This window comes from Sorex fumeus, unplaced genomic scaffold (assembly GCF_029834395.1).
Source record: "Sorex fumeus unplaced genomic scaffold, SorFum_2.1 ptg000075l, whole genome shotgun sequence".
Lineage (NCBI taxonomy): Eukaryota > Metazoa > Chordata > Mammalia > Eulipotyphla > Soricidae > Sorex > Sorex fumeus.
The window spans coordinates 7,333,361-7,351,934 of NW_026606132.1; the positions used below are offsets into that span (position 1 = coordinate 7,333,361).

General features: G+C 41.1%; 1 protein-coding gene across 1 annotated transcript in view; it reads left to right on the plus strand.

The window, feature by feature from the left end:
• The window catches only part of ADGRG4 (adhesion G protein-coupled receptor G4), a 193,916-nt gene that overhangs the window by 91,016 nt on the left and 84,326 nt on the right, over positions 1 to 18,574 (plus strand). The window contains exon 13 of the mRNA XM_056130241.1: positions 11,400 to 11,534. Coding sequence (XP_055986216.1) covers positions 11,400 to 11,534 — 135 coding nt within the window. The remainder of the gene's footprint in view (positions 1 to 11,399; positions 11,535 to 18,574) is intronic.

The window sequence follows — 18,574 nt, forward strand, 5'->3', positions numbered from 1 at the left end:
TCAGCATTTTTTTCTCTAAACATCAGATAGTAAATATTTTAGGCTTATTTAACTTACAGGCGGGATCTGTCTGCTGCACATTTTATTTTCTTAGTCTCTTGTCTCTCTCTTTTCTCTTCGTTTTCTTTTTTTTTTGCTTTTTGGGTCACACCCAGCGATGCACAGGGGTTACTCCTGGCTATCCACTCAAGAATTACCCCTGGAGGTGCTCAGTGGACCATATGGGATGCTGGGAATTGAACCCGGGTCAGCCGCATTTAAGCAAACGCCTTACCCGCTGTGCTATTGCTGCAGCCCCTCTCTTCTTTTTCTTTACACTCTTTAAAAATTAAGTGCAAAAGTCATTTCCAGTGGATTTAGACCAAGTAACCAATCTGTCAAACTTTGTAGGAATTTTTAAAAGAATTCTTACCCCTTATATCATGTTGAGTGAAGTAATCCAGAAGAAAGACAAACACAGGATGATCTCACTTATCTGTAGTATATAGAATACTGGATGAGGAAAAGTATTGTACTAAAGGGGGCATATCTAGATCACCCTTGACCCCAGTGTTTACAGAAAAGGACAGAGAAGGGGGGAAAAGAGAACAGAAAGTAATAGGTGAACAGGCATTAGGGCTTCAGTTATACTGGTGATATGGGTGAGAGCTATAGCCATATATCCAAAACACAGACTTAACAACACTGAAAACATGAGATTTAAGCTGCAGTCACTGAGACTTTGTAATGTGTCTGTCAAGTTGACAGAGAGGGATGTGGTGGGGGTTTAGGATGAGGAGAGAATATGGGAACATTAGTAGATGGAAGTTGACACTAGTAGTGGGATCGGTGTTGAAATATTATCTGCCTAAAACTCAAGTATCAATACCTTAATAAATCAGTTTAATTAAATTAAAATTTTTATTTAAAAATAATTCCATCTTAGTCACATGGTTTATAATTTTACCATATTATCAATGATAGGGTTTCATAAATTAACATCCCAACAACACCTACCCCAACGAAGAGTGTCTGTTTCCCTCCAGCATTTTTTCAGAGTCCCTCTTCCCTCTCCTCTCCACCTTTCCTGTCTCAACACCTTCCTTCTCCTGCCCTTCCACATCTCACTGCCCTGGTAAGCTCAGTTCCATAGACTAATTCTTGGATTCTGTTGCTTTTGTCCTTTTCAAAACATTTAAAGTTTTTTATTAAGGTACTCTGATTTATAAAGTTGTTCATAATAGAGTTGTTTCAGGCATATACTAACACAAATCCCAGCACTAGTGTGACCTTCTCTCCACCAATGTCCCCAGGTTCCCTCCTATCCCAAGGCTTCCCCATTGGCAGGGACATAACAAATTACACTGCTTGCTCCAACAGAACATAAAGGAATGGCAAATGTAATTATCAGACAAGAAATAAATAGAAGTCAGTTTGGGACCTTTTGTTGTTCCCCTACTATGCTTCTTTATACTGCACATATGAGAGATAATTGTATGTCTCTTTCTGACTGACTTCACTCAGCAAAATACCCATCTACAGAGTTCTATCTACAGAGTGTCAAATTGCATCATTTCCTCTTTTCTTACATCATAGTAGTGTTCCATTGTGTGTATATATCACAGTTTCTTTGTCTGGTCATTTATTCTTGGACAACTAAGTTGGTTCCAGATTTTGGCTTCTGTAAGTAGCACTGCAACAAACATAGGAGTACAAATGTCCTTTCTTATTAGTCTCTGGGCCATTGGTGTAGATGCCCAGGAGTAGAACTGTTAAGTCATATGAAAGTTCAATTCTTTGTTTTCTGAGGAGTTTCCATACTGTTTTCCAAAAGGCTTAAACCAATCGGCATTTCCAATGAAATTTTTATGGCAGTTTCAGGTATTGAACCTAGGACCTTAAACATGCAAGGCAAGTACCCTACCACTCTATCCCAGACTCCAAATTTCCCTGTCTCTGAGCTCTGATCCCTCATTTATTATTGATACTGATAATATCTTTGCTTGCACTCTCTTTTGTTTTGATCAGTGTAGCTAAGGGATTTTTTCTACTTTTGAGTACTGTACAACACCCAACTTTGGTTTTGTTAATTTTCCTATTATTTGTTTTCTATTTTGTTAATATCTATGCTTATCTTTATTTCCTTCCCTGAACCTACTTTAGGTTTGTTTTACTATTCCTTAGTTTGTTAAGGTGGGTTCATAGGTTTTTTATTTGAGACCTTTCTTCTCTTCTTTTCTAATATCATCATTAAAAGCTATAAATATCTTGCTAAGTTTTGCTTTAGCTGTGGTCTGCAAATTTTAATATCTCATTTTTATAGTTTAAATACTTTCTATTTTTTAATGTGATCAATGGATTATTCAAAAGTATGTTCTTTAAATCCCAAGTATCCAGGAGGGGTGTATCTAAGATATATTATTATTGATTTCTTGTTTATTTGCTTTGGTCACAGAATATACTCAGTGTAATTTCAATCCACTTAAATAGAGACTTGTTTCATAGCTTAGTGAATAGTGTTTTAATATTTTTTGTTTGTTTTGGGGGGCCACACCTGTTGGTGCTCAGAGTTTACTCCTGGCTGTGTGCTCAGGGATCACTTCTGGAGGTACATGTGGTGCTGGGAATCAAACCTGGTTCAGCCACATGCAAGGCTGGTTCCTTACCCTCTATGCTATCTTTCCATTCCCTATTTTTGTGTATCATGCACTTGAAAGTCTTGTTTCATGTGTACTTCAAAAAAGTCCATTGTGGCCTGTGAGATAGTTGGGGTGAAGGTAATTATAGTGCATGCAGCCAACTCCAGTTTCATCAGTGGATCTCAAGATAGTTGATATTTCAACCCATGTACAATCCCTATGGCCCTTTTATTTAGTTTTAATGTCATGCCAATCTTCTTATGCTTATTGTATATATATATATATATCCTACATATAATGTAACTTCCTATCATTATCTTCATAGTTAAATCACACTTCTTTTAGATTGTATATAGTTTGTGTTTCACTTTTTATTTATCTTCCAAATATCTGCATTTTAATTGTCAAGTGTAGTCCTTTAACACCTGATGTGATTTTTGGTAGCTGAGGACTACCATTCTATTTTACTTTCTCTCTTGTTTTTGTTCTTCTTATCCTCCTTAACTGTTGCCCCTGGGTTTATTTTTAATACTTTACAATTGCATTTACTGATATATTTAATCTTTAGTTATATCTAGTTGCATTATTGTCTAAATGGTTATATCTATTTGCATTATTGTCTAAATGGTAGCTCAACAGATTACAGTATGTATGGTTGCGGGTGATACTTGGTGGTTCTTAGGGTTTGTTCATGGTGAGAGTAAGGGGACCATATTCAGTTCTTGGAATTCATACTGGAGTCAGTTGCAAGGCAAGCACCTTATCCTCAGTACTATCTCTCTGGCCCTGCAACTTTGCATTTTGCTTTGATATTGAGTTCATATTGTAACATTTCACATAAAATCTAGCAACTTTCAAAATGCATATTCCTCACAACCTGCGTCCCTCAAGCTGTAGTTGTCATCTACTAATATTAGAAATCTCAGAAACCAATGTTTTAGTCATTGCTTTTAAAAGTTCTATGAAATCGAGGGAAAATAGTCTTTTATTATTAACTTAGACACTTTTCATTAAATGTTCTTCATTCCTTCCTAAAGGTCAGTATTCTGTCTGGTAGTGTTCCCTTCAACTTAAAAAGCTTCATTTAGCATTTCTTAAAGTACCAGGTCTAATGAAAATTAATTTCCTTAGTTTTAATTTGTCTGAGAATATTTCCGTTTCACCTTTATTCTTTGTGGTGCTGGTGGTGGTGGTGCCAGAGAGAAAAAAACAGGGCCTTATACAGGCAAGATACACTTTATCACTGGGCCAAATCTTTGGCTGCCTTTATTCTTGAAGATGATTATGATATATTATAAAATTTTGAATTGGCACAATTTTCCTACAGAATTTTATATGTGTTGTTTCACTCTTTTCTGACCTGTATATTTTCTTATGATAAACCAATAATCATTTTAATTTTTTTCTATGTGATGTGTAATGTATCATTTTTCTTGTATTGTTTTCAAAATTTGCTATTATTTTTACAGTTTCAGAATAATGTTTCTAGGGCTTTTTTTGTGTTTAGCCTTTAGGTTTCTTTGCTTCTTGAATCTATAAATTTATATCTTTCACCAAATATGGCAAGATTACCATCATGATTTCTTAAAATACTGCTTCCTCACAGTTTCTTATCTTCTCTCCTTTGGGGGTTCCAATAACATGCATATAGACTTTTATTTATACTATCTCTGAAATTCTGTTCATATTTTAGATGCTTTTTATTTGTCTGATAGCATAATTTCTATTGATCTTCAAGTTTACTGACCCTTGCTATCTTCATGATACTATTGAATCCATGTGGTACTATTAGAATTTTCCATACTATATTTTTCTCAAATTTCTTTTTTTTCTTTTTGGGTCACACCTGACGATGCTCAGGGGTTATTCCTGGCTTTGCACTCAGGAATTACTCCTAGAGGTGCTCAGGGGACCATATGGGATTCTGGTAATTGAATCCGGGTCAACCTTGTGCAAGGCAAATGCCCTACCTGCTGTACTATCACTCCAGCCCCTCAAATTTCATTTTTATTAAAGAACTATGAGTTACAAAGTTATTCATAGGTGGACTTTTGACATACTAAGTTCCATCACCGATCCTCCCACTTGTGTCAGCTTCCCTCCAGCAGTGTTCCCAGGCTCCCTCTCCTACTTCCCGTCCCCACCACAGCCCCAGCCTGCAATCTTGACAGCTATTTTATTTAAGTCTTGTTCTTAGATTTCAGTGCTGTGGACTCTGTGGTTTGATTATTTAGCTGTATATTTTCTTAACATCATCGATGTATCTAAGTACCCTTGACCACGTTGCTTCTCATCTATCTCTTCTCCCCTTCCCTTTCAATCGATTTATGTCCTTCTTCTCCCTATAGTCTGAGACCAAGGATACTAAGCATTGCCCCTTTAAACCATTGTATTTCCTCATCCAGTTACTCTAACTACCACAACCTTCTCCTGGCTTATTTCATTTAACATGATATCTTCCAGTTCCAGCAGTGTTACAATATATTATATTTTAAATTCTGCAATTATGCTTTCATTTATTGCTTCTGTTTCTCTATTGCTATTTACCATGTCACATATCTTTCAGTCATATGTTCTCTTTAAATATGAGCATATGGAACAGAGAAATACTACAGAGAGTAAGAATCTTTAAATTTAATCTTTTTAAATCTCTGTGAGACACACAGTTATAAAGTTGTTCATGATTGGGTTTCAGCCATGCAATGTTCCAACACCACCTCTTCACCAGTGTACATTTACCACTACCAATGTGTTCAACTTCCCTCCTGCCACCCCGCACCCCATCAGCCTGACTCTATGGCAAACTTTTATTTTCTCTCTGACTTTTAAAATAATTGAATCGCTGTGAGATACTCAATTACAAAGTTGTTCATGATTGGGATTCAGTTATACAATATTCCAACACCCATCTCTTCACCAGTATATATTGCCCACCACCAATGTCCCCAGTTTTCCTTCTGCCACCCCTACCCCAGCATGCCTCTATGGAAGACACATCTCTTATCTTTCTCTCTCACTCTTTCTTTCTCTCTCTTGCTCTCTATCTCTTTCCTTTTGAGCATTATGGTTTGCAATACAGGTACTAAAAGGTTATCATGGTTTGCAATACAGGTACTAGAAGATTAGCATTATGGTTTGCAATATAGGCAGTAAAAGACTTACAGAAATTAAGATTCTTGCCTTGCATGTGGCTGACACCATTTTGATCCTGAACTGAACTGCATGTGGTTCTCCCCCAAGCATCACCATGATTTAACCCTGAGCACAGAGACAGGAGTAAGCCCTGAGAACCTTGGGGTATGCCTACGCCACCAATGTGAGCATAGTTATACCAGTTGCATAAAATAGATTACCGTGAACATCTGAGGTATTTGTAGATTGATATCCATATTGTTATCCAAGATTGGTACTCTTTTTTTTCCAGTTGTGTTTTTTTAATAATTTATTTATTTATTGAATCACTGTGGGAAAAGTTACAAAGCTTTCAGGTTTAGGTCTCAGTCATGCAAATATCAAACACATTTCCCTTTACCAATACTTATTTTTTTACCACGAAGAACCCCAATAAAACCCCACCCCACCCCTCCCAATGCCTGTGAGGCAGATGAATTCTAGTTAACACTCTATCTACTTTGACTAGATTCATTGTTTCGATAAAAGATGCACCATTATTATTTAGAGTTTACCACCCCCCCCCAATCAGACATGCTGAAAAAGTGTTGTGAAATGATTTGCTTTCTACAGCTGGGTTCAAGAATTAAATGTTGCGGCCGCGCAGTTTTGGATTTCTGCTGTTTTACTTATTAACCTTGAAGTATTTCTACTGAAAGTCAGATAATTAAGAGATTGGTTTCTGTGCTCTGGAGTCAAGGCCGTGCCGGAGAGCCGCTCGTGGGGGGCAACTGGTGACCTCGGTAGGGCGTGGAAGATGGGCCGGAACGCCCCCCTTCCCATGAGGTTTTAGTCGCCCCGACACCCCCGGCTCATACCTGCTCTCCACAAGGCTCCCATGCGGCCGCCATCTTTCTTTCCAGAGGGGCGAGGGCAAGATTAGTACTCTTTTTATTATTGAAAATGGGTTACATTTGTTTGGGGTTTCTTTATAAGGCAGGCAATTAAGGATTATGTACTGAATATTGTCAATGTTGTACTCATTATTGTACTGAATATTATACTGAATATAGTACCAGATATTAAAATTATTTACTGAATATTATGAATATGGTTAATGGATTCTATGTTATTCCTTTAGAGAATAATGATATTTTATACACTCATTTATTAAATTAGTTGAGATAAGAGTACATTCCACCTCTGTTTGGCAATTCAAATCTTAGTTAAGTTCTGTGTCCTTTTCTGGAGTTTGTGCTATACATATATGGTTCATAGTTTGCTTTAATCTTTGTTTTCTGTCTCTTCAAGCCAGAAACAACACAGATTTTCTGTCATGATATTGAGTGCCCTTCGCAGAGTTGTTTTCAACTTGCCATCAGGCTAAAAGCTGAAAAGCAGGCAACTTATTTTGCGACATTACCTTTTTCTGAATGTCTACTCTTCTAGAGAATTTAAGAGCTGTTCTCATTTCCAGTCATGACCAACCTGTGAAGTTGTTATAAGCAGAAGGGTCAATGCCAGTAAGAGCTAGTCAATCATAATCAAAGCATAAGTTCCCATTGCATTTGGTTTAAAATATGGGGTTTTCTATTATATACCACATGGGAGAAACAATACAACCAACCTGATTGTCGTCTTGGTACCAAACTCCATATACGTTGAAGCTAAGTCATAACATCTTGGTGATATTCAGTTGTCTTAAGGGATTTTGTGTCAGAAGAGTCATAAAAACTTTAGGGCTCACTAGTTATTTTGTTGGAAATATTATAAACTTCACCTTCCATGACACATGAGCGAGAAATATAGGTAATGTGGTCCTAAATTATATATATATATACATACATATATGCATACATACATATATGTGTTTATTCAGCTACATCCCAGCTGCATTACATTGGACAGAGTCACTTAAGTTTTCTTTGCATCAATTTCATTGGCGGGGGGACTTTTTGGGTCACACCTGACAATGCTCAGGGGTTATTGCTGCCTCTGCACTCAGAAATTACTTCTGGAGGTGCTCAGGGGACCATATGGGATGCCCAGCATTGAATCCGAGTTGGCCACATGCAAGGCAAATGCCTCACCCACTGTACTATCACCTGGCCCACTCTGCATCAATTTCTTGATCTCACAATGCAATGCACTCTTCAGAGTTTATACAGGGATTAAAAGAGAAAATGCACATAATGGTAACCAAACAGCTCACTTTTCCCGAGGGAGTCTATATTTTCAGCTATGATGCCAGGGTAATAATTAGTAAAGCTTCTTTGCAGGATAACTCTGTTTTGTCCTTCCTCAAGTAGCTTATGTTTATTGGGTCACACCCATCCCAGGGCACTGAACTTGTATTATAAGTTAATATTGCCTTTCTCCTCTCCTTATGTCTTTTGAATAGTTTACCTTAAAGCAATGTCCTTTCTGTATGGACACAGGAAGAGATATTATGCTTTGTAACTTGGGAGTTGATTGACTCCAAATAATATTATTCCTGGGTATCTGTTTTCTTGACTCAGTTGCCCTTAGTTCCTAGCATCCCGAAAGCAGGGTCCCAACGAGGGACTGAATGGACCCAGGGCAAGCTGTGAGCTACCCTGGCATCGAAATGGGCCAGGCCAAAGTGCCACGATACTCAACTATAAGTTGAGGGCATGATCATGGACAAATACTGTCATGATCCAAAAGTAACGACGAGACTAGGACCCTGCTAGAGCTAGGAAGACTAACCTGGCCTGAAGGACTGCGGAATATATAGTGAGATGTCCTCAGGAAGAACCAAACTCTAAATTTATATCTCTTACTGTGCTCATACAGAATGACATTGCCACAAATATTAGAAGTAGATTTACTACAACTACTTTAGTGGATTAGTAGCTGAGGAAAGAACACACCCTTGTTGGGATCCCACTCTTGAGCAGATCTCCTAGTAATCTGTAGTAATCTCTTTAGATGAGATTTTATCCTTGAGTTAATCTCCTGAGGAGTGGTTTTACCTCTCTTTGTTGATTTGTTAATGTTCAACCCACCTTTGTGTCACCGCCTTATGTGATTGCTATATAAACTAAGACTGTAGGCTTGAGAGGGAGAGATCCAGAGTCAGAGCGAGAGGGGCTCAAGATTGAGAGAGAGAACAGCTGTCCTGATCCAGGCCACACAGAGGGCTCAAGAGCACCGAACGCGGGCAGTGAGACAGAGCAGTCCAGAGAGTCCGTGAACACACAACCTTCGGCGTGCATAACATTTTACACTCCTGTTAACTCTCAGAAATGTTTTATTACCAGGGTTGGAAAGATAGTTTGGGGGGAAGGCGCTTGATTGCAGCCAAACCCAGTTTAATTTATGGCACCACATATTATGGTCTCATAGCACTGTCATGAGTGACTCCCTGAGTACAGAGCCAGGAGTAGCCCCTGCACACCTCCAAGTATAGCCCTCAAACATTCCAAAATATTCTGGTATTCATCATATACTATTGTCAATAAAATTAGTAATTTTTTCTGATCGTAAGCTTCTAGCTGATTTTTTTAAGGTTTAATGGTTCACTTTTTTGCCCGACTCTTTAAAAATAATTATTGTTACCACAATTAAAACGTTTAATTATTTTTTGGTCTTTGGGCCATATCCATGGGGCTCTCAAGGGTTTTTCCTGACCGTGCTTAGTCGTGAACCCTACAGTGCTCGGGAGACCAATATGCAGTGTCCGATATAAAAATAGGGCCAACCACATGCAAGGTAAGCACCTTAAATGCTGTACTATTGTTGTGGCACCTTTAAAAAAAAAAGGTAAATAAACTATGGTATAAGTTCACTGTCACTGTCACTGTCACCGTCCTCCCGTTGTTCATCAATTTCCTCGAGCGGGCCCAGTAACGTCTCCACCGTGAGACTTTGTTGTTACTGTGTTTGGCATATCGAATACGTCACAGGTAGCTTGCCAGGCTTTGCTGTGCGGGCGAGATACTCTCGGTAGCTTGCCGGACTCTCCAAGAGGGGCGGAGGAATCGAACCCGACTCGGCCATGTTGGCTGTGTGCAAGGCAAACGCCCTACCCGCTGTGCTATGGCTCCATCCCAGTATAAGGTCAAAATGTTATTATATTGGGTTTCCCCATTTTTATTCCCCTCTCAAGGACTAATAGGAGAAAGTAAGTGCCCTGCTTTTGAAGACTCATCTTTATTTCTGAGATTCATTTCAAATTACCTATTTCATTATTCCTCTTTCTACCTCTCTAAATACTCAGGTGAAAACAGATTGAAGCGAGTGAAACTCAGAAACAAGGTCCGTTTTTTTCTTTTATATAACTGAATGACTTTCTCACTGTGAGATACAGTTACAAAGCTTTCATGATTGAGTTTCAGTCATACAATGTTCCAACACTCATCCCTCCACCAGTGTACATTCCTCACCACCAATATCCCCCATATCCCTCCTGTCACCCCCTCCAGCCTGCTTCTATGGCAGGTACTTTCTCTCTCTCTCTTTCTCTCTCTCTCTCTCTCTCTCTCTCTCTCCCCCTCCTCTTTTGGGCATTATGGTTTGCAATACAGATGCTGAGAGGCCATCATGTTTGGTCATTTGCCCACTTTCAGCACACATCTCCAGTCCAGAGCAATCCCTTCGAACCATTGTTGTCGTAATGATCCCTTCTCTGTCTCAACTAGTCTCTCCCCAAGCCCATTGTCCATTCATCCTGACCCTTGTCAGAAACAGGTTTAGCAAGGAAAAGGAACGTGTGTCTCTGTGTCCTTGTGCACCAGTGTCAGGTGATTCTGTGTATGTGCATGCATGCATGCATGTATGTTAAAAGTATATCATACACTATGGAAAACTATGGAGAATAACGCAAAAATTAAAAATTAATTACAATATGATCTACTAATTCCACTCCTAGCCTAGGCATCTATCTGAAAAGCACACAAATATTAATTCAAAAAATATATACCCATCTATGTTCGTTGCATCCCTATGTATAGTTGCCAAGATCTAGAAACAGTCCAAGTATCGAGTAGCAGATGAGTGGATAGAGTTATGGTATATATACACAATAGAATACCACTCAACTAACTATAAGAAAGATGAAACCGTGCCTTTTGGCTACAACATGGATGGAACTGAAAGATGTCACACTAAGTGAAATAAATTAGAGGAAGAAAGATAAATACCAATGATCTCATTCTTCTGTAGCAAACAAAGAAACAAAGCAAGGGAACAGAAAATGTCCAGTGAAAACAAAGCTTGAGACTCTGACCACAGAACTGAGGTTCTCAAAGGGAAGGGTTAGCTTGGATTGAGAGGATACAAAGGACTGTGGTGGGAGTATATTGACACTCTAGAGGTGAACATGAGTGATCACATTGCACCCCTAAAACACATAAATATTTAGAGACTAGAGAAATAGTACAGTGGATGGGCACTTACCTTGCACATGGCAAACATGGGTTCAATCTCCAGGTGCCCTGATCTCTCCAGGAGTGATTTATGGGCATGGAGTCAGGAGTAACCCTTAAGGACCCCCAGGTGTGGCCCAAAACCAGAAAAAAAATTATCTGCATAGCATAGCTTGAGGAATTAGTCTCTGCAGCTGGGACTTGGGTGAAAGTAGTAACAGACTTCATTCTGATGGGGCAAGGTCGCACTTTCAATTTTCTGGTTTTTTTTTCTTGTCAGATTCTCCTAGGTAATGTCCCTCCAGGTCGGGCATTGGCTTCCATACATTTGCCTAAATCACTGAGGGGAAGAATTCCTCCTAACGGTCTACAGACAATCTTGTTCAATTTCTTTGGCCAGACTTCACTCTTTCAGGTAAGTTTTTGCTTCTAGTGACTGTCATAGACTAGCACATTGTGACTCATTGTGTAATTATGAACTCTTCATATTCTCACGATGTTCTGTTTGTTTTAGAATATTCTCTCTGATTCCTCCTACAGTCTTTTAGCACAAATCTTGGCCCTCTTTCTCTCTCTTATATCAATGTTTAATTTGCGCTACAGCTTTTAATTTTCAAAGCTTCTTCACTTTGGAAGGGATATTAAGGACTATGTGTTGATCAAACAAAGGCATATAGATATTTTCAAATTAAGGAACAATTAGTTCTTCTGAGGTAATGACGTTTCAGCATATCAGCTTTCTCAAATCTCCCCTGGCTCCTCAAAGCCAATGTTCTGACTCTTGAGGCATTCTATTTCTCAACACGCTAAGAATGTCCAGAAGGACACTTGCCCTCGGTGGTGCTTATTTTTTTTTGTTTTTGTTTTTGCCTTTTGGGTCACACCCGGTGATGCTCAGGGGTTACTCCTGGCTCTGCACTCAGGAATTACTCCGAGGTGGTGCTCGGGGGACCATATGGGATGCTGGGAATTGAACCCAGGTCGGCTACGTGCAAGGTGAATGCCCTACCCGCTGTTATCATTCCAGTCCCTCGGGGGTGTTTTTAAAGACTTTACCCACTTTGGACCTCTTTTTTTTTTATTTACTTACTGGGGCATTTGGCCACACCTGGGAATGAACTGGGGCTACTCCTGGCTCTGTTCTCAGGAATGACCTTGGTGATGCTCAAGGGACTATATGTGGTGCCAAGGGCTTGAACCAAGTTCACAGCTGATATGACTGCATATGGCCTTACCTTCTGTATCCTCAGACCTCTTTTTTTGTTCTTAGCTGTGCTTGAGCAGCAAAGTTTCTTTTTAATATTCTCTTTATTTTCTTTTTCTTTTTCATTTTTTATTGAGTCACTGTGAGATAGTTACAAAGCTTTCATGTTTTAGTTTCAGTCATAAAATGATTGAACACCCATCCTTCCACCAGTGTACATTTTCCACCAATGTCCCCAGTATTCCCCTACATCCCACCACTCCCCTTGCCTCTATGGCAGACAGTTTCTCTCTTACTCTCTCTCTAATTTGGGGGAATTATGGTTTTCAATACAGTTACTGAGAGGCCATCATATTTGATCCTTTATCTACTTTGTCCGGAAAGAACAAAGTCTTTACCCACTTTGGACCTCTTTTCTTTTTTATTTACTTACTGGGGCATTTGGCCACACCAAAGTCTTTCCGGACACATCATAAGACACTAAATACCCATCTTCAGGAATTGTCGTACCATATTTGATAGGGTTCAAATATGCTAACACCTACAAGGGTGATTAGAGGTCGCCCCAAAAGCCTCTATCCCTCTCGGAAAGACTGGCAAGCTACCGAGAGTATTCCGCCCGCACGGAAGAGCCTGGCAAGCTATCCGTTGTGTATTCGATATGCCAAAGCCAGTAACTACAACTGGTCTCATTCACCTGACCCTGAAGGCTTCACCCACATGGCAGCACTGAGAAGGATAACAAAGGAGAGACCAACAAAATCTCAAGGCCGAACTAGGCTGCCACAACGAAGGAAGACAAAAATGATCGTCTGTACTTTCAATGCACGTATGCTAGCATCAGATGCATCCATCGAGGACCTGATGGTACAAGCGCGAATGATCAAGTACGACATCATTGGTCTGACCGAGACAAGAAGGCACGAATCTCACCATGCCGTTTTCGACACTGGAGAAGAATTGTTCCTTGGAATATGCGATAAAAGAGGTGTCGGAGGCATTGGTGCCCTTGTCAACACAAACTTGGCCAAGAGCATTGATTCATTCGAATGCCTAACAACACGAATCGGACGATTACATTTGAATAGATGTGGCTCACTGCCTGCAGTTTCTATCTTCGTTGTCTATGCACCAACATCTCATTATGATGAAAGAGAAATCGAGAAGTTCTACATGGAGCTAGAGAAGTTCTATAAAGAAGACCACACGTTCTACAAGATAATTGTGGGTGATTTTAATGCCAAGATAGGACCGAGAAGATCAGCTGAAGAACTTCACATTGGGACCCATGGCCTAGAATGGAACGAACAGGGTGAGAGACTGTCTGAGTTCATCATGTCGACCAAGACCATCCATGATAACTCACAGTTCCAGAAGGCAGAATCTAAACGTTAGACAAGGGAGTCTCCCGGTGGATGATTCCACAACGAAATAGACCACATCATATTCAATCGACGGTTTTGCCTGACCGATATCGCTGTTGTCCCAAAATTTCGAATGGGATCGGACCACCGTCTCCTTCGTGCAAAATTCTACTTCACAGAGCGGGGAGAAAGGGCTGCAAAGTTCAAAAAGAGAACTCCCAGAATGACCACCAACTGGGAACTCTTTGGTACTATTGCGGCAAAATGGGAAGATGCCATTGTTGACAACATTGACGAGGAATACGATCGACTGGTTCAGCACCTCCATGAATGTGCGAGGAACGCCAAGAGAGAGATAGCCACAAAAAAACGCCTGTCTTCGAAAACTCTTGAGCTAATTCGCCAGCGTGGTTTGGCGCATGCCTCAGGCAACCGCAAGCTAACGTCCAAGCTTGCAAAGCAGTGCAGAGATGTGTTCAAGGAAGACCTCAAAGAGAGAAGAGCAGAAGTACTGGTAGATGCGGCAGAAGCTGGGAAAAGTATTCGTTACGCCCGCCTGTCCTTCACCAACTACAAGACCAAGATGACTGCCCTCCGACGTCCTGATGGATCCATCACATCCTCCAGAACGGCAATGGAGAAGATTATCCATGACTTCTACTCAAATCTCTTCGATAGCCATGTCCACTTGCCGACATACCAAATTCCACAGGATGGATATGTCGTTCCCAACGTTCTCCCTTCCGAAATCCGACACGCCATTTCGTCAGTAAAGAAACAAACAGTTCCCGGCCCAGACAAGGTCAGACCTGAACTCCTGAAGAACCTGCCGTCAGTACTCATCAATACACTGGCTCGGCTCTTCGCTCGCTACCTGTCTGAATGCAAGGTTCCGTCCCAATGGAAAACCAGCAGGACCGTACTACTGTTCAAGAAGGGAGACAATGATGACATTGGCAACTATCGCCCGATCTGCCTATTGTCTGTCATCTACAAGTTGTTCACTCGAGTCATCCTAAATAGGATTGGCAGAACACTAGATGAAGGACAACCATGCGAGCAAGCCGGGTTCCGCAAAGGATTCAGCACCATCGACCACATCCACATGATAACCAAGCTCATTGAGGTTTCTTGGGAGTTCAAGATGCTGCTCTGTTTAACGTTCATTGATTTAAAGAAGGCCTTTGATTCTGTTGAGACAGAAGTGGTCATTGAAGCCCTAGCCAATCAGGGCATTCAAGCCCAATACATCTAGATCGTCCGTGAGCTGTATTGCGGATTCACTACCAGGATCTCACCATTCTACAAAGAAGTGATTGTTGATGTCAGGAGAGGGGTGCGGCAGGGTGATACCATTTCACCGAAACTCTTCAGTGCCGCCCTCGAGAACATCATGCGACGACTGGAATGGGAAGGAATGGGAATGAAGATAGATGGTTGGCAATTACACCACCTCTGCTTTGCTGATGACATTGTTTTAATAACACCAAACATCAGCCAAGCGGCACAAATGCTGGACGACTTTGACCATGAGTGTGGAAAGGTAGGACTACAGCTGAATCTGATGAAGACAATGTTTATGAGAAACAGCCTCGTTCCTGATGCCCCATTCGCTCTCAATGGAACGACCATCTCCGAATGCAACAGCTATGTGTACCTAGGTCGAGAAGTCAACATGACAAATGACCTGGCACCCGAGCTGCGCAGGCGAAAGAGAGTGGCTTGGAACGCCTTCAAGAACGTCGAAGAAATAGCTAAGAGGACGAAGAATCTCTGGCTCCAGGCACATCTCTTTGATTCCACTGTTCTTCCTGCATTAACATATGCCTCAGAGACCTGGGCCCTACGCAAACAGGATGAGAATGCTATTCAGGTCTCCCAAAGAAGAATAGAAAGAGCTATGCTTGGAATATCACATTTCACTCAAAAGAGAGAAAGAATCCGGAGTTCCGACATCCGTCGACGATCAAGAATCAGGGACGCTGTCTCATTTGCCAAGGTGTCAAAAATCAGATGGGCTGGTCACGTAATGAGATTTAAAGACGACCGCTGGACTAGAGTTGTTACTGACTGGATTCCACGGAATGTCAAAAGACCACGTGGCCGCCCACCTACCAGATGGTCAGACTTCTTTGTCAAGATCATGAACGATCGGTTTGAGGCTCTTCATGATCCCAGAGTGAACAGATGCCATTGGGCTACACTAGCACGCGACAGGGACAAATGGAGACGTTACTGGAGCCCGCTCGAGCAAATCGACGACTAACGGGAAGTTAAGTGATTAAGTGATCTACTTTGAGCACACATCTCCCATCCCGTCTCTCAGGCCTCATTCCTCAGGTCTCTTGAGATACCTTTTTACCTGAGGAATTATTACATGATTCCAGCAGTACAGGTACATACAATAGGTGTTAAATTCAACATTGGTTACTGATAAATCATTTAAAGTAAAGTAAAGTAAAGTAAAGGCCCTCCCGTTGATCATCAATTTGCTCGAGCGGGCCCAGTAACGTCTCCATTGGAGACTTTGTTGTTACTGTGTCTGGCATATCGAATACTCTCGGTAGCTTGCCGGGCTCTCCGAGAGGGGCGGAAGAATCGAACTCGGGTCGGCCATGTTGGCTGCGTGCAAAGCAGACGCCCTACCCGCTGTGCTATTTAAAAAACATTTTTTAAAAGTTTGGGGTCAGGGGTAAAAGAGGATGCCAATATAAATCTTTGCCCCAGTGTATAGAAAGGAGGAAGACAGGGAAAGAAAGAAGTCTGGGCAAGGGAAGCAAGAAGATGAGGAAGGGAAGTAATGGAAGATCAGGGGTCAGGGACCTTGAGTACACCAGTAGTGTGTGTGTATGTGTGCGTGTGCATGTGTGTGAGGTGAAATATCTATCTATCCAAACCACAGACTCAGCAACACTGAAAACATAGATCCAAACTACAACCACCAAACTTTAAAATGTGCCTGTCAATATGCCAGGCTGGTGGGGTGGGCATGGCAGAGGGAACTTGGGAACTCTGGTAGAAAGATGTTGACACAGGTGGTGAGATTAGTGCTAAAACATTATAGGTTTGTTTTGTTTTTGCTTTTTGAGTCACACCAGCGATGCTCAGTGGTTACTCCTGGCTCTGCACTTGGGAGTTATTCCTGGCGGTGTTGGGGGGCCATATGGGATGCTGGGAATAGAAACCAGGTCTGCCACATGCAAGGCAAATGCCCTACCCACTGTGTTCCAGCCCCAACATTTTATGTTTGAAATGCAACTATCAATAACTGTAAATCATGGTTCTTTAAAACATATTTTTTAATTTAAACTTCGAGTCAAATGGCCTGCTGACCCACAGTCTTAAAAGGTAGGACCTACAGGTTTTTATTTCTCCTTCCCTCCATCTCCATAGAACCTTTTCCAAGAGCTGAAATTACTAACTATGTTTATAGCACAGAGGTAGAACTGGGTATTAAGCATAAATTTTGGGTCCAGGATGGTTGAATTTAATTCTGACTGTGCAACTCTCTACCTGAATATGTTGGGAAGGTTCTTTAGTCACCATATACTTTAATTTCCTCCTGTGTAAAACTGGAATGTTGAAGGATTAAAGGAGTTAATACATGCAATGTATTCAGAACATTGTCTGGAACCAGATCAGTGCCAAGTCACTCTTTTTGTGGCTATAATTATTTGCCTCTCTTGGAGTCTTGGCTTAACAAAAAGACCATTCTTTAGTGCCATGGTTCCATCAGCTTTGGGGGAAGAGAGCAACCAGAGTTTGCATGGAGTTGTGGATTATGGTTGCTATTAATTGCTAATTATCACATCTGCTTAGGTGACACCTAACATGGTGACATCAAATATTTGCGTCCCTGGTAACTGAATTCTTGTGTTGAAATGTCCCTTTTATCCTGTGGGCACCCACCGAAAAAAGTGCCATATATGACCCACAGAGCTGGCCTTCACCATACAGACACTCTGTTCTTGGACTTCCAGACTCCAGAACTGTGCAAAATAAATTTGTATTGTTTATAAGTCACCCAGACTATGGCATTTTGTAATCACAGGCATGAACCTGAACCTGATTTGTTCAGTGTTGTTTATTTGACGGGGCACGTTTGGACCACACTGGTTGATGCTCAGAAGCTAATACTGGCTCTGTGTTCAAGGATGATTCTTGGCAGTACTCAGGGAATCCTAGCTGTAGCCTTCACTCCTGTGCTATCTCTCTAGTCTGAAGTCAAGTTATTTTGCCGGTTGCTCCAGAAAGTCCAAATTTTTTAAAGAGGTGATAATAGCTGGAGTTAAAATTTTAATTGAGTTGGGTTTTGAGGTGTATGTGGCTTCAAAGGCTTCGAGAAATATAGGGAAATGGGGGAGGTAGCCCATGGGGGGAGGCAATCCATCCCTGACTCAGTGAAAGTCTGGAGATTTCAGTCACAAACCCCGCATACCTGAGTTTTTCAACAGATTAATTTTAGAAAGTGGCAGAGCTAAGACTCAAGTCAAGACTCTCTGACTCCACAGTTCAAATATCTGAGAGGTCATTAACTTGCCCAAATATGTTTGCATTTTCTAAAATTCTCATTAACTTGCCAAGTGATTTTGTAGTTTGTTACTTTTCTAAATTTCATTTTCTAAAATTCACACTAAGTTTCCCACATTTATCTTAACTTGCCCAAGTGTGTTTGGGCTGGAGAGATAGCACAGCGGTAGAGCGTTTGCCTTGCACACAGCCAACATGGCCGACCCGAGTTCAATTCCTCCGCCCCTCTCGGAGAGTATCTCGCCCGCGCGGCAGAGCCTGGCAAGCTCCCCGTGATGTATTTGATGTGCCAAATACACTAACAACAAAGTCTCCAATGGAGACGTTACTGGGCCCGCTCGAGCAAATTGATGAATA